Raw genomic sequence first — 27,127 nt, forward strand, 5'->3', positions numbered from 1 at the left:
TCTCACATACAAGTGGACGTATATAACATATAGCTGACGAAGGAAACATAAGTATATGCATGTGATATACGGAAAACTGTTAGATGTCAGACATCCTGCAATGGCATGATGTAACATCTAAGGGCAGTGCCTATGTAGCATACGGATAACTTATGCTCCGTACTTATTTCTATAGTGAGCAAGAGGATACCGTATATTTGTACAATATACCGCTGTCCGGAGAACGGATTTTTCTCTGTGTATCATACAGACTGTCTACTCCCAACTGTAAAGCATGAGAGTGTTTCTGTTACAGTATGGGCAGTGATACCGTGGTTTTCTGCAGGTCCCATCATAGCCTTACATGGAATGATGAATGCTAAGGAGTATGAGGCCATTTTGGGGAACCAGGTTCTACCCATGGCCCAAATATTGTTCCTTGATGGTGATGGCATCTACCAAGATGATCTGGCACCCTGCCAAGCTGCAAAAACGGTGAAATCATGTTTTGAGGAGCATGACCAGGAGCTATATATACAAGGTAACCAGAAAAGTTCTTGCCGATTTTGGTGTCCCATTAATTATGCGCTCCAGAGAGGTAACGAAATGACGCATGTGCCTGCTAAGCGCTCTGCAGTTACTCTAACCATCGACCTTCAGCAATACAAGCACTTTGCACACACACACAGCAGTCATACTTTGTCCAGTGTCGAAGAGAAATGGAGCTATTGAAGTATATTGTTCGGGTGTGTTTGTGTATGATGTAAAGTGGGCCTGTAGCTGCCACATCAAGTCGCCGCTTACGCCATGCATTTGGGGAGAATACCGTGAACGAATTCACTGCCATTCATTGGTTTCAGAAATTTTGTTCGAGAGATTCTTTCGGAAAAACCTTGTTGTGGACGGCTATATGTGTTGGACGACGAAGGCCTGAAAGCAGCCATCGAGGAGAACAGTGGTGCCCCATGTGATGAACTTGCAGAGAGGACCCATGTTTTCACTGAAATAGTCAGACTGCACCTGCATGAGATAGGGAAGTCATATAAGTTAAGCAAATAGGTATACCCAGTGCCGGATTTAGGTTTGATGAGGCTCTAAGCTATTGAAAAGGGACCCTTATACATCAAGTTTTAGGGGTCCTTTATACATCATGCTTTCTTTTTCAGTGACAGAATCTCGCCGTGTTTTAGGCTTTAGTTTATGCTATACACTAATTTATGGACCTAATGAATATCTAAATGGAAACAAGGGCCCATTACAAGCAGGGCTACGAAACGAGGGCTCCATTATAAACGAGACTGGATAACAGGGATCTCAATTACAAGTGGAGCTGAAAAACAGAGCCCTATTACCTGCTTCATAAAAGCCTAATACATAACAATACAAAACACCATTGTTGTATGAGCGTTTTGTCTTCTTTGCTTTTTCTTGTTATTTGGAAATTATATTACAATCAGTTTTTTCTTTACATTTTCTGGGCCCACCAGTGAACGGGGCACTAAGCTATAGCTTGTTTACCTTATACGTAAATCCGGTACTGGGTATACCCCACATAATGTAGGAAGCAAAGAAGGAACATTTGTTCTTTCTCACTCGGCACCTGAGCACGCCCATCTTTCATCGCTTGCTCACTACAGACGAAGAGTGGGTCCTCTATGACACTCTCAAACGTGCTAGACATTGGTTGTGGCCAGGTGACCGTGCTATTCACGCCTCAGGATCACCTCTGCACGCACGAAAAGTAATGTTCTCTGTATGGTGGAATTGGCAAGTGGTGCATTACGAGCTACTTTACCTGATCAGACCAACACTGCTGACCTCTACTCTTAGCAGTTGCAAAGGGCACACTACGTATTGCAGCAGGAGCTGGCATTTGTGAGTCACCAATGTGCTCGTTTCTGCACGAAAATGCCAAGCCTCATGTGACAAAGAGAATCTTGGAGACCCTTCAGCAACTTTGCTGGGAAACACTGTGCCATGGACCATATTTATGTTCCTGCACCGAAAGATTACCAGCTGTTTCATTCATTCGACAACTACCTCTCTGAGAGATGCTTCGCAAATGAGGGAGACCTGCGGACATCTTTGTATCCAAGACCACCGAGTTTTATTACAGGGTACAGTGTTCCAGATCCGAATATTAAAAAGTAGCGAGGTTGTACTACACACACACACACACACACACACATATATATATATATATATATATATATATATATATATATATATATATATATTAGCAAGACTGACCCCATACGCAGATGAAATTATTGGAGATTATCAGCGCGGATTTAGACGAAATCGATCAACTATCGACCAAATATCTACCATTCGCCAAATACTCGAAAAAAAGTGGGAATACAATACCCGGTACATCAACTATTTATTGATTTTAGAAAGGCGTACGACTAGGTTAGGAGAGAAACATTATACAACGTTCTTACCGTTGAATACCGTTCTGGAATACGCTATAAGGAAAATCAAAGATAGCAACCAGGGCCTACAGTTGAACGGTATTCATCAGGTTATGGCATATGCTGATGATGTAAATTTAATAGGTGATGATAGGAGAACAATAGAAAGAAATGAAGAGATCTTATTAAACGCTTGCAGGGACATGGGTTTAGAAGTAAATGCAGAGAAAACTAAATACATGGAAGTGCGTCGGGACCGGAATACAGCAAATTATGGATGCCTTACAATATTAAATAATACTTTTGATAAAGTGGATAGTTTCAAATATCTAGGATGAATATTAACAGAGGAAAATCATATTCACGAAGAAATTAAATGTCGACTAAAAGCAGGGAATTCGTGTTACTATTCGGTTCAAAATCTGTTGTTGTCGCGAATTCTGTCGAGGAATTTGAAGCTTAAAATATACAAAACGATAATCATGCCTGTTGTTCTGTATGGCTGCGAAACAGGGTCACTTACTCTGAGGGAAGAACATAGACTGAAAGTATTTGAGAACAGGATCCTGAGACAAATATTCGGACCCAAGAGGAACGGGAATGGGGAATGGCGGAAACTTCATAACGAGGAACTACATAATTTATATGGTATACCCAACATTGTTACGGTCGTCAAGTCTAGGAGGCTTAGGTGGCCAGGTCATGTAGCTAGAATAGAAGAAAGTAGAAAGGCTTTCAAAGTCTTGACTGGAAGACCAATCGGAAAACGACCATTAGGAAGACGTAGGCGCAGATGGGAGGACAATATTATGATGGATCTCGCAGAGATTGGAATACAAAGGAGAAACTGGATGCAGTTAGCTAAGGATAGATGTCAGTGGAGAGCTTTTGTGAACGCGGCATTGAACCTCCGGGTTCCATAGGCCACAGAGTTAGTTAGTTAGTTAGTTATATATTATATATAATGGAAACATCTAAAGTTTGAAATACGTCAGATGTCTGGGTTGGCAACGGCCAGATGGCGACCAGTTTTGGACTGTTGGTGGCGGTGTGTTACAGCAAACTCCATACTACATCAGGAGCAGTAGAATGCGATGTGCAATGAACTGAGCAGACGGTGATAGTATAAATTGGACGACCTTTCTGATTTCCAAGAAGACATATTTGCTTAAGTCACTTAGAGGGCTCTGAAATACACTTTACGAAGTTTACGGCATCCTTTCTCACTGTTGCTTCTCACTTCTTTAATTCAGTTGTTAAATCTGGGAGCCATGAATTTTGGAAGTTTTTGTTGTAACTCCTTTTACTTTTTATGTTAATATGGATAATAAAGAAGCAGAATTAAATTTGCTATATTTATATTTTCACAACTCCGTACAACTATTAGGCTTAGGTATTAACTGGAAAAGCAATGCGGTTAGTAATACTACAACTTCATAAACTCAACAAATAAAGTCTAATATTATCAGCTCTGGAGATTAACAAGTATTAAAGCAAGAGCTGAACTGGTATGGAACGTAGTAGTTTTAGTACAACTATTGCTCATAATGAATAGAATACTCAACAATCAAAACTTTTCTGTTTATGATTTGTGATTTCATATATGAAAATAAAAAAAGTAGCAGCTTGTTAAGAGTTCTAGCCTGTAGATAATTATAAGTAGTTCAAAAGTAGCGAATCGCATGATTAGAAATTTTGCAACCGAGAATACTTAAAACGTCGCCCAATCCGCTAATTGTAGCCGAATCTGACAACACTGTCAGGTATTGTGGAATTTGAGGAACTTAGCAAAAGGTGTTGGATGTTGTTGGAGATAACTTCGAAAACTAAACGCACGTACCGTCCACTGTATTGTTCTTCGTTTATCTAGAACGGCAAATATTTTTCTTGTTAGCTTATAATAATATTTCAAGTCTACTTTATGCTCCGTGAAATAATCTATGCAAGATATAATTAAGATGTCGTTTTTGTATTGTTATATTCGAAGACCAACTAGACATGTGCATATCCTTCTTAACGAATGCTTGCGATTTCGTTTCCCATTTATGCCAGCTAAGTAAAATAAAGACAATAACGAGTAAAGAATAAATAACTTTAGGATAAAATATCTTAAGATAGAATTTCTCTACATCTCAATTATTAAGATGATATCACTAAAATGTCCGATCAGTACTGTATCTGAACATATTGTGTGTATTTAATGTTAAAATAAATATAACAAATTAATATAATAAGTTTTTCTTTTTCAGTGCAGGAAACAAATATTACCATCTGGTCCTATGAAAGAAAAGTTCTGAGGGTTCTAAATGTTGAATACCATATATGAGTTAGGAACATTTTCTATATTACCTTGAAATCTAATCCCCACGAAATGAAAATATAGTACATACAAAACTCACCTTCAGTAACATTTAGTCTCCTGGCGACAGTAACAATTAGAAATCTCCTTTATTTATATATGATAAATATTAGATCTTGATAACATTTTCTGTTATCTCTTTTGAACTTGGTATATTATTGTTGTGTAAGATTTCAAGGTTATATAATCAATGATTTGTTCAACAAAAAACTTATCTATTGAAATTTGATTGGCTTAGAGGTAACCAACCCACTTCACTTCCTTCGCTCCAGTCATTGTTTTGACTCTATATTTTTGTATCAGAAAGATAATTATAGCTTTCAAATGAATCAGAGCATTTCATTGTATGTATACTTGATATGGATCATGCACGTTCATAACAATTATGGTTAAAATATTATCTTTCATAATTATTGATTTTTCTGCGAAACTAAAGTTTTTAAGAAGACAATAATCGTTTTCTTCAGTTGTTCATACTCATATTATAAATAGTTGTGCTGAGAACAATTTTAGGGAGCTCAAGATACAAATTTCGGTCAAATAAGTTTCATTTGCATCCCACGTTAATTCTTAAATACTGTGAAAAAAAAGCCTTTAAACTATTATGTAATCTTTTGTGCTAGCACATTAGAAATTTTCAATATACTTCTCGGTTGAATGGCAAACGTTTCGTCTTGGGGAACGGAAATGCTAATTGACGTTCCGATTATATTACGTCTACAAATCCCTCAGCATATACAGAGTGGGAACGAATAAGCAGCCCGAGACAGCTTTACCACATTTGTTTTGTGTATAGCTTGTTCATTGTTGGACTCCCCGGCAATTTTTTTCTACTCATTGCATTCGTATTTATTCATTATGATTATTATCCTGTTAGGAAAGATTCGTACGCTTAGAAGCTCCATTTTACATCACATGATGTAATAAAAGCATGTTTTGTACACTAAAAAGTTACGTCTCGTATCATATAAGTGATGGATATAAGGACATTTCGTATGCGAAAAAGCTACTTTTCACATACAATGAAGTGATAGAATCGTGTTTTGTGCAGTGAGGAGCTATATTTCATATCATATGAAGTGATAAAAACATACTTGTTGTTTAGTCTATATCTTCATTAGCACCAGGCAGATTGCATGATGTCGTATGTGCAACAATAAATAGTGACAGTTAAAAGTTAGGTGCAAAACTGATCAAGTAAGGAAAAACAGGAGGCTTTCAGAGATTAGAAAAGTACACAGGAACAACACCATAAGCAAAACACTGTATTAAGAATGTAGGACCTATTCTGTTACTGGCTGGTAGCTCAGTGGTAGAGCGTTCATCTCCGATGCGTGGGGTCCCTGGTTCGATCCCAGGTCGCGCAGTGTGGACTTTGTGGTGGACAAACACCGTGCTCGTAGGTTTTCTCGGGGTTCTCCCGTTTCCTCCCACTTTCTTCATTCCACCATTTCATTCATTTGTCATCATCACCGTCTTTTTTTTTAGCCTAAACCGGCATAATCGTGGGACGTAAAACCTAAATATTTTATTCCATTTCATTTCTGTTACTGGCCTCAAAAAACCGAGGCTTTCGCCCGCATACATACCTGTAGTGATGAGTAAATGCAAGACCAAGACCAAGACCCAGGTGGTTCCGGGTCCGGAGACTTCCGGTCTTAGTCTTGCACTGGAACCTTTGCTCTTGGTCTTGCACACCCAGTTTTGGTCTTGGTCTTGGTCTTGCTTGCAAGAGTCTTAGGAAAATTTTACACTGGATATAAGGGATAATAAATTAAATAATGCGCCAATAGTAACGGAAATACAATATAGGTTTCTAAATGTAATATACAGTTTACCTTCATGTAAGTATGATGATAGTGTACAGCATAGGCCATGTCTTTTTTTTCAATGGGTGCCTAAGCTTCAGTACTTATAAGATAAATCACAACGTTTCGTAATCATTTTATATTTTTTAACAGATCCAATACTCTACTGGTTCCCAAACTGGGAAGGCTACTCCTGAGACGCGTGAATGAAAATCAAGACGGCACAGATTACTGAAATACCTTGAATTGCAAAATTCTTTTTACACTCTAAAAGCGTCAGATTTCTTTAGTTTTCAACTTCGATTAGCTCTTCTTTGTATTGAACAAACTTCCAATTAAATATTGAGGTGTTGTTTTACTGATTCCAAATATGTATTCTTTGGGTCAGAAACATGGACATTACGCAAAAGCGATGAAAAAATTCGAGGTTTTTAAAACGTGGGCATGAAAGAAAAAAAAAGAGGTAACTAGCTCCATTGAATGGAAAACGAATGAGGTGTTAAAAATAGTAGCAGAAGGGGAGAAAACAAGAATTTTAGATGTAATTAAAAGGAGGAAGAGAAACTGGTTGGGACATTGGCTGAGGAGGAATTGTATTATGAGGGACCTGCTAAAGGGTATGGTGGAAAAAAGAGAGGAAGAAGCGAAGGAGACTGTAATTGAAGGAAGGTATTAAAACAGAAAATTGCTACGTAAGAAAGACGAAGAGACTAGCTGAGCATTACCGTACATCGAAGCTTTTTAGTTGCAGCAAGTGACCTGCCAATAATGGCAGAATAGCTATGATGATGATGATGATGATTATGATGATGATGATGATATGTTTAGCAATATTGGCCAAAAAAGAGAGAAAAATTAAAATAATATTGATTATAATCAAACCAGGTTTAAAGAAATCTGCAATATTTCGAAATGAAATGAAATCTTGGAGTTTTACGTCCCACGGTTATGCCGGTTAGGCTAAAGGAGACGGTGATGATGAGTAATGAATGAAATGGTTTGCTGCTGCTTTAATGGAAATAGTTCCTGCGCTTCGTTCTTATGCACTGATAAATGATGTTTTTTTCAAGCCTAAAGTGTTTCTGTTTTTCATTTTTATTGCCACTTTGCTTCGTTATTTATTATTATTATTATTATTATTATTATTATTATTATTATTATTATTGATAGTTTGCATAACCCATAGGGTTGCTCCCAACTTCCCCCAACAACTTCGAAATACGCATGAAATATTACTTTTTTGCCCTTGCCAGTTGCGTTTTTTACTTTGCAAATTTCTTCTTACTGGAAGTTTGTGACGTTTCGTCATTAGACTGTCTGAGGTAAAGAAACTGAAGGGTGAAAAACAAATCCCTCTTTTGCTATATTTATCTCAGGACGAGTCGACAAACTTTACCAGCTCGAAGGTCAAAGGTTTAAGTTTACTCCAGATAACACACATATGTAGAATAGTGCCTAATTTCCCGATAAGTAATCCTCATTGTTTAAAAACGCAGGAATGCATCGTAATCCAGCACCAATGATACATTTCTTTGTGTGCAACAAGCTTTGACACCTGTGTGGCTTGAAAACGAGTAATAACTACAGAAAACGCGAACAACCGATTCACAAAACGACATACTGTAGCTATATGCTACAGGAGCAGATCGACTCACACGGATTGCATAAACTACTGGGGACACATTCACTCCAGCGGCTTTTTTACTGAAGCCAAAAATTTCAAGTGCTCTTGTGCTCATCACTACATACCTGAAATCATTCATAGCGTTTGGCAGCGGATAAAATCTAGACCCGGAAACTGAACTACAAAACTGCCACAAAAAATAGGCATGTCGTGAATGATGTATTGGCTGGTAATGAGACGTTTGTTCCTGAGGCCATATCAAACTACATATGTTCAGAAACAGAGATACATCTAAAGTTAAACACGTTTGTTACCAACGTACTTTATGACGGACAAAACCTGGTTTCCCCTGTCCAGTTATGTAAATACAATGAATACTAGATATTAATGTTTTGAAAATAGCCTGAATCTGATATTTGTGTTTTAATAATCTTGGTGCAAATCAAATACAAGAGAAGAAAAATGTCATTTACTGAACACTACATGGAACTCGAATAGTTGATTCAATTTAAATTTTCTTCGAATCAGCTGTCATTACCGAAGTATCTGGACACAACAAAATTTTCACAACAACCAAGTAACCCAAGACCAAACTCATGTGCAAATCAAGGAAAATTTTGTGTCAGATTTGGCTCGGAATGTTGACACATTTCATATGAACTAAAATTACGTAGAATATCATTTGAAACATTTACCATACGTGTAACATCGACAAGAAAATCACTGAAACTGAAATGAAACACTGGAATATTAGTATAAACCCATCATAAAACACCTTACGCAATCAGGGAAGAGACATCAATAGAAGGTGAAAAATGACATTTCCGACCATACTTTGCATAACCTATGAGTCTACTTCGTTTGACACATTCGCCAGCGGTATAAAATTTGATAGTATTTAAATTCACTGTGTTTGATTTTGTTGGTTTTGTTCCTGAATTCAGAATTTCTTGGCCTTTAAATTCCGATTCACGACTTTCGGGGAATAGCCACGAAAAGAATACTATTAAGAATGAAAGCCACGATGGGAAAACTCCAGGACGGGAAAAACCACGCAACGGAACAATGGTAGCTTATAAGCTAACACATTGAATTACGAGGTACGTATTTGGCATGGCGTAAGATATACAGAACATACAGTTCTTAAGCTTCGAGAATTGAGCATTCCTTTCATATGATGTGCATTTTCCCACACCCTTAACAATTTCTTTAATAAAGACTAGGAATGCAATGTATATACCCGATTGCAATGAAATGAGCTGAGCGAGCTTAAACTACGTAATCAGGAAGCGTTTTTCGGTGATTATTCCTCGATGGTACATCGTATTTTTGATTTCGACCTACGTTGTCACTCAGCACGACATACTCTATCAGCGTGCTAAGTTTGGTTGAGATCGGTCAAACGGTCTAGGAGGAGTTCGCGGACAACCAAACGGCTAACCCGAGTATAAGAGCTTCGCTTCGCTCAGCTCAATTAAGGAAACATTCTTATGTATTTATTTTTCAGTAAACAATTTTTAATAATCTCAAGTTTAATACTATTACAAAGATTGTCAATATAATAATAAAAAATATTTTATTGCAGAATATGAATTCTGTACACCATAGTCGTATTTTTATAATGAAGTTACATAAAATTTTATTTGATTTTCGGAACTAAAATTATAACTCAAAGGCTCCCAGAAATTTACATGGATAACAGTTTAAGAATCGTTGCGCTATACCATTTGATGTTTCAGGTCTGCTTTATGCGAAAAGGCAAATGCTAACTAATCTTCTAGCTTATAACTTTGTGCAAAAAATCTCTTAAAATATTCCTCGGAATTTGTCAACAATGGAGTTGTAACAAGATTTATGGAGCTGTAGCTACGGTGCGTGAAGTTATCGTGTTTTTGTATTGTTGACATTTGAAAGGTACTGATGATTAAAAGCCATCAAGAGTACCTATTGTTCAATGGGGTAATTTATTATTTGGTGCTGTTCATTTTCAAGATTTTTTTCTTTTACCAAACGCCAATGATGATGACAGTACAGTGCAATACATCAAATTGTAGCTACGTTATTAGTATTGTATAGCACTATTTGTGGTTCTGCTGGAGCTAATTAGTTTTTGTTGTTGTTGTTGTTTTACACGGTCTGAAGTACGGAGTGTCAAGTTGGAAAGAAAAGTCATCTTCGAAATATTCTCATGCACGAGTTCAACAATTGCTCTAGTGCCGCAATGTGATCCAGGCAAATCTGTTCAGTGTACGAAGAGAATACTATTGCTGAAAGAACCGCCTGAAAATGGTGTGACAGTTTCCGAAGTTGAAATTTTGATCTGAGCAATGACTCACGATCTGGTCGTCCGTCCCACTTTAATGTGGACCATTTAAATTACTTGATTAATGTCAAACACCCTATAATTGACCGAAAAGATTGGACAGTGGACAGGTAACTGTTTTAGTACTTCTTCAACATATGCAAATGTTCAAAAACTAGGTTTGTGAGTGCCTTATTTACTCATTGCACACAATGAGAACCAAGATTTTTTTTTGTTTACCGGCCATTGTGAATCCTGTCGCCAACGTCAACCCTTCCTCTTACGTGTTGTTACCAGAGATGAGAAATGGTGTATGTGCGTGAATTTTGAGGAATGAGTTAGCCCAAACAAAAAGGGAAAATCACGCCCAAAACAGGATTTTCATCCCGAGATGATACACTGTGAAAAATCCGTTAACAGAACTGCTGTATATTGTACAAACGTACGGAATCCATATGTTCACCACGGAAATCTATACGAAGCATACGTTATCCATATATGTTACATACGTACTGCCTTTTCCCACGTAGGTATTACATCATGCCGCTGCAGGGTGTCTGATATCTAACAGTCTGCTGTATATTATATATGTATACGTATGTTACATACGTCATAACATACAGAGTTCTTTCTATACACAGACCTCTGAGCCTGTATACATAGTTCTTTCTTTTGTACGGAAAGTACGTATATACGGAATACTTGTACGGAAAGTGAGTGTAAAATATATTTTCAGTTATACGTTTCCTACAGGATGTTAAATAGGGTTGTAATTAAGTCCAAAAACTACAGGATTTAATATATAACGTACGTTTTTACATTTGCCACACATGTCTCTTTCTCAGTGTAATATTCTGTGTCTGGTGGGACATGGAAGGAATTACAGACCTCGTGCCACGAGTAAACTCTATACAGAGGGTTGACATGGGTAAAGAGAGGCACGAAGGTCAACTCTATTTTCAGAATCTGGGGGTGGGCAATAGTTTATGCTTGACCTTTCCGCGTGGGAAAGATGTGGTATCAAGGGTTGCCAGCACGGTAAAGTGAATTTACAGTACATTGACCTTCTAAAATTTACCCGAGGAAATTACCAATCGGGATAACATTTCCAGGGTGCGGGGATGCAAATATAACTATTAGAACGTTGATTGTGACATCTGTATGCCAGTTGTAAGGCATATGTCACAAACGGCTGGAAGGCCGTTTTCGTCTAAAGATTATTGGATCAGAAGTACAGTAGTTTATTTATTATTATTATAGTTTTAGTTGAGGAAAAATCGAGTTTTTGTGAGATTTTGCACCTCACGTAAATTATTTTTTTCAGTTTAATATCCCACAATTATGCCCGTAATGCTGAGGTACACGAGAATAAAGCAAGTGAATGATAATGGAAGAATTGGTGGAATGAGAATGTATGCCTACAGACACGATGTTGTTCACCACAAACTTACTTGGCCTGGGATCAAACCAGGGACCCTACGCGCCAGGGCTAAGCGTCTATCACTGAGCCGCCGTGCTTCCTTCCCTTTTGTGCTCCTGTGAACGTGGAACTGAAATAAAAAGTATATTTTCTTTCGAGGGGGGTTGGTTCGGAGATATCCCAGACGGTGGTATTCCCTCCCCCGCAGAACTTTTTTAAAAGACCAGAAATCAACATGTGTAATACCCATAAATTTTTCCTCAAATATAAAAGTATCAACCAAAGGAGGTTTTGAAAGAAAGTCGAAAAGTAGTCATTTTTAAAGTTTATTTCTGGGCTATGTATCAGTGAAAATCTCGCCAAAATGTATTCAATGGTTCTTTGTTAAGTGCAATATCATTTGCTGCAGATATTTTCTTTTTCCTAACAATTGCTAATGACGTGGCAACCCTCAATCCGCTTCTGAGTACAGCGCGTTTGTCACACGGTATCTGGTGCCCGAATGAAACGGCCTCCTCCGCACCTGTGAAATGGACAGCGCAGACACCTGCCGCCTCGTATCCGACCTGGCAAAAAGATGTTTCTTCTGTACATAGTCGTGAATGATCCGCCGTGTGCGGGTGCCGAATCCCTACCGATTCGTCGTTGGCCCTCCCGCTTTTCGACCGCGATTTTTCCATGGGGAGAGGCAGAAAAATACTAAAATAACGCAAATATATTTTTCTGTTCTTCGCTATTGATTATACAGAAGGAATTTGCATTTTTTAAATTACTCCTCTGATCATTTAAACAATTACTAACATTCAAAATTACGATTTGCCTCATTAGTTTTATTCTCAAAATATCTCCATAGGCAACGCTATCTTTTGTCACAAAAAATTATGTCTCTATCATTTTAACTTCAAAAATATATACTCCATCAAATTTTGGTTTGCATTTATTTTGGGATACTATGTATATTTCTATGCTTTGTTATTTCGTTATATTTGATATATTTCATACAATCTGGTACGATGGTAAATGACGTACGTCACTTGATTATACAGTCGACTGTGATAGTTAATTAGCAAATTGAAGATTGAATCCAATGATCAAGTGATGTTGTCCGTCAGTTGACAGGAATTGCGACATATGTTAAAATCTTTATATTTTGTTTTGTTACACTTATTTATCAATGTCATAATTTATTTATGAATATAATGCTTTCCATAAGTCGTGAATATGTGATTCTACTGTAGATCTTAAAAAGAGTGCAGTTTGCTTTTGTGATGCATGAAAATAGTAGATTGTCCTCTTAAAGAAAACGTTTCATTGTTTTTGACTGTTATATAAACCTTCGGAAAATTAACAGGCCATATTTAATGGGAAATTCGAGTTCTGCCATGTGAAATCAAATGTCATTTTTTGTTATTCGCAAGTTCTACAACGTGCTAATCCGGTTCCAGTCTGTTGGCATTATAAATGTGTTTTTTTTTTTTGCATTTTTTGTATAGTGTTTTATTAATATTATTATTTTTTGTTGTAATAACATTTTCATGTAGGCCTACATTGTGAACAGTAGGTTTTCTGTTATAGCAATATATGCAAGCCCTGAACTAAATTCTATTCTTTCAGCTAATTATTTTCATTCTATAGATGTCTTTTAGAGGTCTAAGATTCGAAGGTCAGCTCACTTTTTAATCTAGTCAGTAGTAGTTCAGGCAGAAGTGCAATGTAGGCCTATCGTAGAGCGAGAAATAATAAAGTTTGAAAACAAGCGAGAGAGAAAAACGGCGAATTTCAGTTTGGGGTCTGATGAGAACAGTGGTGGATAGTATCGAAAAGCGTGGGATGACGGCATGGGCGGTGATTAGGGGGGGCAAGAGGGGCCAGTTGCTCCCCAACTTTTTTGACATGACGCCCTAATTTATATACTTTCACTTGGAAATGTAAACAGGGTGTCCACACAATATGGAGAAAAATCTCTGACCTTTTCCTTACTTTCCATGACGAAAGTTCCAGATTTCCCTGACCCCCCTGGATAACTTAAAAATATAGAAAAAAGAAGAAAAAACAGCCTCCACACTCCACATAGTTGGCCTTGTTCTCTTCCGATTCTGTTTCTTTCTTTTTTCAATTTTCTTTCCAAAGGAATGTAAATTTACAAACATGTGCATTAATCCGATATTGATCAGGCCTACATATTACACAAACAGTTCATCATGATTTTACTGATTATTAAAAACACACACACACATTATGTAACACATATTTTTGCTGGTGCAGTTGTTAAATGCAACCCATTTAGAAATTTGTTTTCATCCTTTCTCGCATAGTTTTCTTCTCATTGATCTGAATATTCTTCTTGTTGCCTCCGCAGTTTAATTTTCTTCTCTTCTTCCTCCAGCTTCTTTAGTTGTGCTGAATCTTCCGTTTCTCTCTCCTCTTCTCGTCTTCAGCATTTATTTCTCTTTTCTTTTCCAAATACATCTGATATTGTCTCATTGAACTTATCATACCTCTTGTAATTATTAATCCTGATGACCCACCTACTCTCATCACAGAATCATATGATGATCCGTTGAGCCACCAGAGATTCTTCTTGTAATCTGTCAACAATGAGAATTTTATTTATTGTGAAAACACTTTCAAAAAATGCGTTTCCGTAAACGAAGATAAAACACAATTACATAACTGACCATAAGTCAACGAAGTTCTTTCCATTTCCTAAGACTAAGTAAAAAACTCATCACGTTCAATACCGTCTCTGTCATTTGCTATGAACTCATTCGAGTGTTCCTTAAATTCTTCAGTCTGAGCTTTCACTGTGAGCTGGAAATACTATTTCTTCGCGTTCTCAGCCACTTGTCCACATATCCTCTTGGCACCATGCAATTCTTCTAGAACAGCGTCTACCCTTTTGAGCAAATATGCCAGGATGCAGTTAGATATGTTTCTCGCAGAAAATTAGTTTCAACAACTATATCAGAGAACACTGACTCCCTTAATATCATCATTAAGAACACCACATTTTACATCCAGTAACAGTAAAGAAATCAAACCTATTTCATAAATTCAGTAATTGAACAATGGACCTAAATCGATTTTTCACTGACTTTCCTTGACCAATCTGCCATTTCCCTGACTTCACCTGATACTTTCCTGACTTACCTGACTTTCACTTATTTTCCAGAATGTGGACACCCTGGTAATGGTTTTGTATGTATTATTGTTTCATAGAAAGAAATGGTGCCATATGATATTTGCAGTTGCGTGAGTACGTATTGGTTATTTGTCTTCCCGTAGAGTTAAGAAAGCTACAGGAATTGCGTTTTAATTCCAATTCAAAGCAATTAATATTGCAACTGCATATGCCTTTAAATGTCATAGCATATGCTTGCAGTACTTATTATATTTCATTTTTTAAGAGTAAAAACATTAATTTAATGGCATGTGTGGAATTAAAAGTATAAGTTGTTCATTAATTTCCAGTTTCAATATAACTTCTGCAAAACAAGCGTCATTATTCATTACTATGATTAATATTATCCCTTCTATTTATTTGTTTTGCAAATTTATTAAATAATTTGATCACACAACTCTCCAGACAGAATTTTAAGATGTTCATGAGCAAGAACTCAAATCTCTTCTTACACTTTCGTTGTTTTAGAGTATAAAGGGCTAGTACCTACCTGTATTGCTCTTATGAATTTACTTAATAAAATAAAAATATGATATACGGTATTTTAAGTGAAAAAGACAGTATCCTATTAGTTATACAACCTTTCATCAGTGTTAGAAACAACCAGGAAATGTATCACTGATATACAATTGTTCAGATCATGTTTTGACCCCCCACTTTTAAATTCCAACCGCCGCCACTGGATGACGGGAATGTAATTGTTTAGAGATGAATCGAAGACGCAACGTTTCAGAGTAATAGAGGATATGTGGAAAGCGTGTGGTATTGTAGAGATCGCGTGTATGGCTTGGAAGACAAATGAGGAAAGCAAGTCGTAAAGCATGCCGTTCCAGGATTTGCTGTCGACTGTAAAATGACAGGATGGCAGAGTTCCATGCGAGACAACCATCCCAGATAGCACAGAAAAATTTTTAAAAATGTTTAAAAATTTGCAAAGGCAAACTAAAAAGTTTGCAAAAAACTTGCCTTTTCAAATGAGAAAATTTGCCGAAAGTTCAAGGCAAATAACGAAGTTGACGTTGGCTGAGTTTGCAGCAAAGTTGCCCCAGAAAATGAAAACATCTGCCAATACAAACGAAATGTGTGCGACTGCACAGCAAGAAAGTTTGCCAGGACTTTGCTGCAAATATTTTGTGCAAATTTTCTTTGACAAAATTTCCGAAAATGAGCTGATAAATTTGGTGAAAATATTAAAAGGTTTGCAGCAACATTGCAGAAAGAGTTTTCACGATCGCAAGATCATGTTTGCTGCAAATGTATCAGGTAATGGTTGCTACAAATTTATGAAGTGAAACCTAACTTTATGAAACATCAAAATTTTTATAATGTGGGTCCGTCTTTTCTTAGTGGCAAGCATTAAACGTCTTTAGCTACTTGCCAAGGATAAGAAACTTACGAACGATAAACGCACAGACAAAGGATATCGCAATTTATCTACTTACTCAACGATCATATCCCTGTACTTACTCTCACACACATTCACAAAATAACGTCAGGCTGCCTGGGTCAATAAAAACATCTGATAAGAGACCAGTGAGTTTATTCTGGAGTCCTCTGGTGTATTGGTTTTTCTCGATTCTCACTTCCCGCTTGTTTTGTCACAGTTGATGTAGCGCAGTGAATTCTGGGTACGATGCGCGCGCACTCGGTAATATCATCACATATTTGTTTTCAGCAAGTTTTTCGAAACAAGTTTTATACAGAGTTGCAAACTGTTTGCGACGGCAAACTTTCAACGCTATATTTTCAAAAAAGAAGCAAGTTAATTGCAGTGGTGAATTTATTTTTACAAATCAGCGAAAATTTGCAGATCATATTGAAAACTTTTAATAAATATTAAGAATTTTTGCCTTCGCAAACTTTCAGATTGTTTGCTCCACTAAACGAAGCAAAAATTTGCCGCAAGTATTCGTGCTATCTGGGCATAGATAACAGAGAACTGTAAGGATGTTTTACACACAGTTCCTTAGTGAGGAGTGTGTGTGGATGAAGGCCACAAGTGTATTGGTCAAATTTTTCCATGTATCTTCTACGTTAACAAAGGAAACCAGTAAAGAGATCAGCGAATGTCTAAAATATCTCGCTTATATTTTCTAATTTTATTAAGTGTAGTATTAAAAAGAACATAGTCCTTGTATTCATTTTAGATTTACAACAAACTATTAATTAATTGTTTAAGATTTTCTATAATTAGAGAATAAATAAATATTTTTTTCTTTCTCTTTTGTTATTACATAGCTTTTGTCTTAAATTACCTGTGTGCTGAAGGAGACCCTATACTTCGATCCAACCAATTATATGACCAAAAGATTTTTCACTTCGTTCTTTTTTTTTTTTTTTTTTTTTTTTTTTTTTTTTTTTTTTTTAGAAGTCGTTGGCAGGGGCGGCGACTAGGGACGCAAGAGAGGGCAGTTGCCTCCCCACTTTTTTCAGGTGGCTCCTTAATGTATATAGTTTCATTTGGAAATGTAAAGTTTCTGTATGAATTAGTTGTTCAAGATAAAAAGTGAAATATAATATTTGACGTAGCGTGAGTACGTATTGCTTATTTCTCTTCCCATGAAGTTAAGAAACTCCAGGAATTGCGTTTTAATTGCAACCCAAACCTACCTATTGCCGCGCAACAATTCCTGCGCACTTTCATTTCTTCTTACAAGGGCTCGATATGTTATTCAGACGCTTTGAAACAAATTCAGAGAACATTTCGAAATACAAGTAAAGTATTTCACAAGTTATTCTTTAATTGCACAAAAGTCGACAGTTCCTAAAATGTCATTCTTCATTAATATTATTAATATTATCCTTTCTATTATAGGGAGCTAGCTTGTTTACCAGCGGGGGCTGAGGTAAAGGGGGAAGAAATTCAACAATCTTTCTGCCTGACTCTTGCAATACTCCCTTACCCTCCTTCTATATGTCAGCGTTGCCAGGGTTAAAAATTTGTCACATGAATGTCATTCTGAAGAGTTAGTGTGAGTTGGTTATTTGTTCTGTACTGTTGTGGTTGCGGTTTTGTTGCTTATTATTCATTTGACAATGGTTTCACAGCGTAAGAGAGGGCAAACTATACACAGCGAAGCTAGAGAAGTAATAAGGAAGGTCATAGTGCAGTGCGACGAAGCAGCGAGGGAGAAAAAAACACTGAAGCATTTGTTATCACAGCCTAATTTGCGTGTGTCCACGTATACAGCGATCTTCGATAGGGATTGCATAATTGCATAAACTCTTTGAATTAAGTGAGTATTAGCTGAATTTTTTGACAACGCTCTAGCAACCCTGCCCAGGACCGTCGAGTGGCCGTTTCTTGACGACGGGGTGGGGAACCTGCCAATCAACTCTGAATTCCTCAGCCTCGCATTAAAGCTAGCTCCCTATAATACTTATTAGTTTTGCAAATTTTTATTAAATAATCTGATCACAATTTTCCAGATAGAATTTTAAGATGTTCATAAGCAAGGAATCAACTCTGTTCTTACATCTTCGTTGTTTGAAAGTACAAAGTGCTAGCATCCACTTGCGTTGCTCATGTCAATTTACTCCATAAAATGTGAAATACGATGTACGGTATTTTAACTGAAAAACATGGTATGCTATTAGTTATACAACCTTTCGTCAAAGTGTTAGTAACAACCAGGAAAACAAATATTGATAGACAGATGATGTTTCTCTCCCCCCTCCCCCCTCCATACACAAACACTATTAACGTCTAATCGCTGCCACTGATCATTCTACACGATATTGGTCAGTTTTCCTCATTCTCCTACGCTTTTTGTTTATTACTGACGGCTGTTGAGGGAAGTAATATCAGTTGTCACTACAATGTGTAAGAGAATAAATCTTCATACACTTTCAGAAAGTTGAATACCAGGATACGAACCAGAACACTAGGTAAACTTATTACACATATAATGTAACTGTTATAATTAATTTAGTTTCTCTTAATTTTGTGTATGTGACTTTCTTCAAGAACCGCCATTACATTGTTCATTTCTACAATTACAATTGCTGAAAGAGCTTCATTCTATTAAAATCAAATTCAACTGTAAGTGTGTTTCCTTGCACTTAAATTACACTATAGTACATCTTTTGATACTTCCCAAAGGGTCACTAGATGGCAGGAGCATTGTACTGCAATAAGGCAAGCCATTCTAATAATAACGCAGGCAATTTACTACTTGTAAAGAGAAAATAATGAGTAAAATATATTTTGAAACGTAATAAATAATCAACTCTAAGATAGTGTGAAATTGGTGTTTAATATATGTCATATGTGTCATAGAAACGCTAATGAAACTGTAAGAACATCGAATATAAATGTGGTATGAAAAATCTTGGTACTGAAAAGACACATATCGATGAAATATATTTGACATTTTTTTTTTGAGGGCCGTTAATGGACAATTTAAGTTCTTGGCTCTAATTTTTCTGAAGTATGAAATGTGTAAGCAGTGATTACAATCTGTGGAAAAAATCGCATATCGTGGGAGTGTTTGATCTTATTTTATTCGAGAGATAGAAAAAAAAAAAAAAAAAAAAGCAGCATACAGGTGATTTTTTCAGTAGTGATGGGAATTCTGATTCCTGTCTGGTATTCGATTCCCTTGGATTCGTTGAGTGAAATGAATCATAAAAAGTAACGACTACATTCGTCACTTTGATTACAAGGACTCATGTGTCCCTCTGAATCCCTGTACTCAGTTGCCATTTGGGTTTCTTTCCCTCAGTTCTGATTACCCGTACTCAAACACATTTTCAAAAGCTTTTTCCTCGTTTTCATCAATGTAGCCTATTCAGTTTGGCTTCGTAGTAGTTCGTATATCTTCGGCTGCATACTATACATAAAGCAATCAAGTAGAATTCTGCTTCGGGTGAGTGAAAGGGAGAAAAGGAAAGAATATTTTTAGGCAACTGACTTTAAAAGAAAATAGCACCTCCCGCTTCATCCTCTTTAGAGGGAGTGATTCCAGCGAGCAGTGGAAAATAGATGTTTTCATTCTTCCGTCCTTAATGAACACCCAACGTAGAATTCCATAAGTTTGATAGTACTATTGTGAATAACTGTGGGGCGACTAAATAAGACAAAGAATGAAGGGCTATGTTTCACTGTATTTTAATATACTTTAAAAAAAAAAAATAGTGTTGGTTATTTACATGAATTTGAAGTGAATTAACATACTATCCTTCGAAAGTAAGAAAATATCGGGAAAATAGAATGGAATTTAAGATTAAAAAATGTAGAACGCAAAACTTTCTGGCCTCCACTACAAATCTAGCCTTTACAAACAACAGCTACAAGCAGTGTGCGGACTGCTTGGAAAATACCTTGGAATTCCCCGGAAAAAATAATATCTTCCGTGACAAAATAAAACTTGGGTTCTGTCCTCCCTAAATTAATTAATTAGCATACTGACTACAAGTGACAAATTTGACAAGGTTCAAAATTTAAGGCAGCGGTACTTTCTGCGCAAGAATTGTAAGAGTGACCTCGCATGGTATAGTCGGTAACACTCTCCCACCTTTGGTGCGAACGGTCCCGGGTTCTATTCCCGGTGGGGACACTCGGTGGAAAAAGTGTAAAATCTTCCTGAGGGCAGCCATCCTGATTGGAGTTTCCTGTTTTTTCCTCATTCACAGCAGACAAATACCGGGATGGTACCTAATATATAGGTCCTAGGCCGCTTAATTCCTTCCCCCGGTTAGCCGAGGACGCCATCCCTCATAAGTGACGGGCAAACGTAGTCATCCATGCTGAAAGCCCAGAAACCTAATTCCTAATCCTATAATCCTAAGGATGAAATAGAATCTTTGAGAGCAGGTAATACGTCGAATCTGATGACATTTTAACGTTTTTGTCTTTTGTCTCTTAGTTTGTCAAGAATGAAAGCAAATACTGGAATGTGAATAACCGTAATCATAGATAATGGTGTTATGCACCAGAAAAGATGCATAAAAGCAACCATTAGCGTTGATATCTGTAGACATTTGCAGTGTTACCACAAATTACGATTCAAAAAATCTGTGTGAAGAAAGCGACTAGAACAATGAATTTAACGGCATTAAATGAGAAATTGTGTTATCTTTGCGGTATTTTTAAATATTACATCTACTTAATTATAATAATTGTATTTCAAAACGATTTTGCTTATTACAAATGTAATAAAAGTACGAGACAATTAGAACACAGCCGTATAAGGATTCAAATTGAATTGGAGCTGCTCAAAATGGTAACAGATGGAGACATTTTGTTCCTGCTGCTGTAAACTATCTGGTTCCTTAAGCCATAGCCGGAGTGGGGGCTAGCGTGTAGTTAGTCCCCTAGTAAATATAGCTTATATTTATACTACTAAAACTGATCAAACGTTAAAAATTGGTGATCGAATGATTGACAAACGTTGATCAAATGATTGACATAAGAAAAAGTCGATTCGGCGGTGTAGGAGGACTGCCCCCCCATTTTCTAACCATTATTTCTCTGTTAGTAAAGTTGATCAAACGTTGAAAATCGTTGATCAAACTGATCGAACAATTTGCACAGGGGCGTCATTTAGGGGGGTCAGAGAGGGGCATTTCCCCGCCCTGAGTTTGAGATTTATATAGATTTTATCCATAGAATAGTAGTAAGTCAGTGAAAAAAGCGAAATTTCACTTATATCAAGGGGTCTTGCTTCCCCCAAACAAAATCTGAAATGACGTTTCTGTTTAGAACACGATTAGAATATTAAACTATTTTTACTAAACTATTACATACAAATGCCTGCTATCATTTAGTCATAGTATACACCACAGCTTCTTATAAGGTTCATCTTCCTTCTTTTCTCGTTGCTGATATCTTCTGTAGTCTGCACTGCGCCTTCCTTTTCGTAAAAAAGACTTAACATACGGCTCAGGATTAAACGTGTGTACAGGGGGCACGATTAATGACACAAACATTATACTCGAAACTGTACTAATTTGTCGCGAATTTCTAAGATCAGACATGTTCATTTTACTGAAACCACGTTCACAATCTGCACTGCTAATTGCTATGGTGTTAAGAGCGGTGAAGCACCTTTTTACAGTTTCAGTAACAACTTTTTTTTTCTTTTTTTTACAATGCAAGAGCCCGTAGAAGGGAATACCTTCTCTTGGTAGTGGAGTTATGCGTAAGGGGAATAAAGGATAAATTGGATGGAGAAAGAGGTATCATTTCATTTATTTATTTATTGTCAGTGAAAAACGCGAAATTTTACATCAAGGGGCCTTGCCAAATCTGAAATGACGCTGCTGAATTGGCATCGAAAAATTCAGACTCAGGCGTGAAGGGGGACTAGCATGTAGTTACCCTCGCCCACTAAATATGGCTTATATTTATGTTAGTAAATCTGATCAAACATTAAAAATTGTTGAGCATACCTGATCACACGATTGACATAAAAATAATTTTAATTTTTTTTAAAGGGGGGGGGGGGTGCTAACTGCACGCAGGTGATTCCAATCTTCCAAAGTCTTCCAAATTCTCCTGTTTCGTGTGAGTATTCGTTACTAAATCTTGTCAATCTCTTTAATGCAGACGCGAATTGATTCCAGGAATCATATGTCTAACTTTAAATCCGAATCCAAATGAATACTTTGAGTCCTTGGATTCAAAGCATTTCGAAGTGAATTCGAGTCCTTTGAGTTGTTTTCAGTATTCGTTCCTTTGAGTACTCAAGAAGAATCGTTACTTTGTAACGATTCCGCAAGTAACGACCCATCACCAGTGCTTAAAGTGACATCAGATCAGATGACGCTATGGAACAAATATGACCATTTTTAGCACTACTTTTGACAGAACCAGTGGCGTATTTAGGGGGCCTCCGGGCTTAACCCCCCGAAATTTTATTTACTATATTAAAGTAAACGGCATATGTTGTTGAATTTTCACATTTCCAGAACTAAAGTTAGCAGTCCCCCCGAAACAAAATCGTAAATACGCCACTGGCCAGAACCCTAAAGAACATCTCTACTCCTGACATTTTTGCACCATTTTTGATGAGAGAGAGAGAGAAAAAAAACAAATATGTAAATGTTTTATTCCTCACAATCATCAGCCTAACAGAAATAGGGAATATTAATATTCAATGAACATTATTTTCTGTCGTATTCCATTGTATTGCATTGTATTCCATTCAATAAAATGGAAACTTTAAATATTGCTAACCATCATATTATTTGGTAAATAATTACCAGCACATAATACAAATCCAGTGAACAGAAAAATGTGTAGCTGGTTTACGATTAAAAAAAAAAAAAAAAAACTGTCAGCTCAAAGTGTAAAATTCTTATACTTTCTACATAAGTGTGGACCTCTAAAAATATACAAAACACTTTGTACATAGACCTATTTTAGAACCAAGGGCGTCATTTAGGGGTACAGGGGGCAATTACCCCCCCCCCCCCGAGTTTGAGATTTATATAGATTTTATCCATAGAATAGTAGTAAGTCAGTGAAAAGCGCGAAATTTCACTTATATCAAGGGGTCTTGCTTCCCCCAAACAAAATCTGAAATGACGCTTCTGTTTAGAACACGATTAGAATATTAAACTATTTTTACCAACCTGGTTTCTATTACATACAAATGTCTGCTATCCGGAACATTAAGTCATAGAATCCATCACAGCTTCTTATAAGGTCCATCTTCCTTCTTTTCTCGTTGCTGACATCTTCTGTGGTCTGCACTGCGCCTTCCTTTTCGTAAAAAAAGACTTAACATACGGCTCAGGATTAAACGTGTGTACAGGGGGCCCGATTAATGACACAAACATTATACTCGAAACTGTACTAATTTCTAGCGAATTTCTAAGATCAGACGTTATGTTCATTTTACTGAAACCACGTTCACAATCTGCACTGCTAATTGCTATGGTGTTAAGAGCGGTGAAGCACCTTTTTACAGTTTCAGTAACAACTTTTTTTTTCTTTTTTTTACAATGCAAGAGCCCGTAGAAGGGAATACCTTCTCTTGGTAGTGGAGTTATGCGTGAGGGGAATAAAGGATAAATTGGATGGACAAAGAGGTTTCATTTCATTTATTTATTAATTTCTTTTTTCATTCATAATTGGGATTTTTATTCACCAATTGATCAGGAATCGTTATTTATTGTACGTACATTATCTATCGAAATGTATGTGTGATGAGATGAAAGATGAGGTGCAAATCAGACGCCACAACACAGTGATATTGGTTAGTTAGACAGATGAAGGGTTATCTTCTTGTGCCGGGGCGACTCGGCACATAATGAGAGACAGTATGATGTCCTTGTTATTGCGAATTAAGGTGCAAAAGATGGATAGATGTTGGATGATAAATCTGGTGGTTGATATGCTAATAGATAGTCGTCTATGTGTTCGTCAGGATGGGAAAGAACATACATTTTAATTAAATGCTGAAGGGGTGTAGGTTGTAGACGGGGTGGAACGTCTTGTTCAGCATCTATACGTATACTACTGCAAAGGATGGGATGGCCTTGCCTCCAACGAGTAGTGATGTATCTGGTACGCAGTTTTTCCAAATGAAGAAGAAGATGTGGAAACGGAATACGATCATATAGTAGCCGGGTAGGACTAGGCAGTTTGATGCGATATGCCAGGCGTAATGCATCTCTTTCAATTATATCTGGAGGCGGGTGTAGAATTTATTACTGGCATTAAGCCATGCGATGTGTCCATGAAGTATAGATGGTCGTATGAAGACTTTGTAAGTATGTAACACAGTCTCTTGATGAAGGCCCCATGAAGTACCGACTAATCTCTTCAGAAGATTTAGCTTATTTTGCGCTAGAGATATGAGATGCTGAAGATGTCCACGCCATGAAAGATGGTCATCAAAGCACCCAAATACCTCGCTGTGCCTGTGACAGAAATGCGTGTCCTGCTATGGTAAGATGTAAAAGAGATCTATTGCGTCGGACCCGACTGGTACGTTCTGATGGTATGATGACAAGTGCCTGTGTTTTAGTGGAGTTGATTCGGAGTCGCCAAGTATTACACCAGTCACAGAACTTATTTATTGCCTCTTGAAGTATACTATTGATATGCTGAATAGATTTCCCACAGGCAAGGTAAGCAGTATCATCTGCAAAAGTAAAGGTGTGGATAGGGTCAGGAGGAACAGGCAAATCTCGAACATATAATATATATAGGAGTGGCGATAGCACTGACCCTTGGGGTACACCAGTAAGTTGGAAAATAGGAAAAGATAAAGATGGATGCGATTGGTAAGATAGTGATAAATCAATCTGATATATGCGAATGGTAGTCGTAGAAGATGAAGTTTGTAAATTAATCAATCGTGCCAAACTGAATCGAAAGCCTTTTCCAAATCAAATAACAATAAACAGGAAGGTTGGATGCTATTGAAGTGGTTGGTAAGAATAGTGGTAAGTTTGAGTAGATTATCATTGAGACTGTAGTTAGGGTAACAATCCTTTTCCCTGTTGCCTTATATTGCACAAAGTCGCGAAGAACATCATGTGAATTTAATCCAAACCTAAAAGCAAGTTCCTTGATTTCTTTCTCACCTTGTCGAATGTCACCAGAGTCACTGAAAACAGATTCTATTTGACTTATTAGCTTGTGATTCGTATCGTTTTCGTTAATGGTTCGCATTTTGAGGTTATCCAGTATACACTGTATGAACTGTCATCTGTTGACAGATGGAAAATTAATGTGCTTGTTGTTAAGTTTCACGCCTTTTAAACCCCCGGTTTCAACACTTTTGAATACTTTATCTTCACTGTCCCCTGGCGTACATTTTAAACTCTCTATTCTATTTATATATAGCTTTATCATATCATAAGCTCTTTTTATGGTGCAGTCACGCATTTGCAATAATTCTGACAGACCTTTTAATTCCTGCAGAATATCAAAGAGAAGTCCTAAAAGTTTAATAAAATTGTAGGAGCTTAGTTTATCTGCTAGTCCTTGGAACTGACTTCGCTCTTTACTGTTGCGGTAGCTGTTTTTTAGAATCTGTAGAGCAATGTGTATATACTGTAGAGTGTATGAACTCCATACAGATTCTACACAGCGAAAAGAAGACGCTACCCATCTTACATCTATAATGCGACCTATCTTTTTAAGTTGACTTGCAACATCATGTGCACACTTTTCAAGTTCGTTCGAATTTTTTGGAGGGAGACTGTACAGCTTGTACAGAGCACTAACCAAAATACTAAAATGATTCACACCACCTCCAATAGTCTCCGGTGCATCATTTACAGGAAGTTCCAATCTATGACTAAGGCAATGCCACAATACGATTTTGGGAAATTGTTGTTGTAATCTTGATCCGACTCCAGATTTTTTCCCGCACATAACACTAGCGCCAGCACTTGTGAAACCAACCAGGTAGTCCCCGAGATAACTTTCTTCAAAACCGTTCCTTCGAAGACAATCCATAAGAACGTTGGATATTGTATCTGATTTTTGATCCGGAAGCTCCAATAGTTCTAAAAAGAACGTATACATATCATCACTACAGTTATTGTCTTTACTTTCAACTCCTTCGCAATCCGGAATACGCGCACGTATATAAATATTTAACGCGCTTTTCTTTCTTAATGTGGTTGATTCATCAACAATAATGGCTATCATGGACTTAGCACATTTAATTTTCTCAATAAGTCTACTTTTCATTTCAGCACTACTGTGGCTTACAATATCCGCGCATACATTACTGTGTAAAATTCGCCTCATATCAAGGCCGTTGGCACCTTGAAGATCTATTAAATGGGAATGATCCAGAAACGGCCTGCACAGTACAGTATGCTGTTCGAAAAACCCGACACGTTGTTTCAAAGCTATATTTGCTTTCATTATCGAAAAGTTTTTCTAAGCTCTGGTTTTCAGCTTCCAAGAGTATTTTTTCCGCGGTGCACTGGGCAATACTTTTGTTATGTTCGAAAATTTTCTTCCGTAATGAATGTTGTTGCATTTCCGTAGTAGACCCGAAAGGTTTAACACTACCCGCAATCCACTGTTGTGACAGCGATACGCCAACACTTGAATACCATTTCAAGT

At 37.0% G+C, this 27,127-nt stretch overlaps 2 protein-coding genes across 4 annotated transcripts in view; both read right to left on the reverse strand.

Annotated features, from left to right (window-relative positions):
• The window catches only part of LOC145683489 (sialate O-acetylesterase-like), a 104,579-nt gene that overhangs the window by 66,549 nt on the left and 10,903 nt on the right, over window positions 1-27,127 (reverse strand). Inside the window, exon 1 of one of the 3 annotated variants that reach the window (XM_081754827.1) lies at window positions 4,793-4,856. The exons of 1 other annotated variant lie outside the window; for it this stretch is intronic. In XM_081754827.1, the coding sequence (XP_081610953.1) occupies window positions 4,793-4,804 (12 nt within the window). In that variant the 5' untranslated portion in view covers window positions 4,805-4,856. One more of the 3 variants, XM_081754826.1, reaches the window with a different exon arrangement.
• LOC145683108 (E3 SUMO-protein ligase KIAA1586-like) lies at window positions 25,748-26,923 on the reverse strand. Its single transcript, XM_081754468.1, has one exon. The coding sequence runs from the start codon at window positions 26,921-26,923 to the stop codon at window positions 25,748-25,750; it is 1,176 nt and encodes a 391-aa protein (XP_081610594.1).

The sequence above is a fragment of the Thermobia domestica genome, chromosome 4, assembly GCF_964235325.1.
Source record: "Thermobia domestica chromosome 4, izTheDome1.hap1.1, whole genome shotgun sequence".
NCBI lineage: Eukaryota > Metazoa > Arthropoda > Insecta > Zygentoma > Lepismatidae > Thermobia > Thermobia domestica.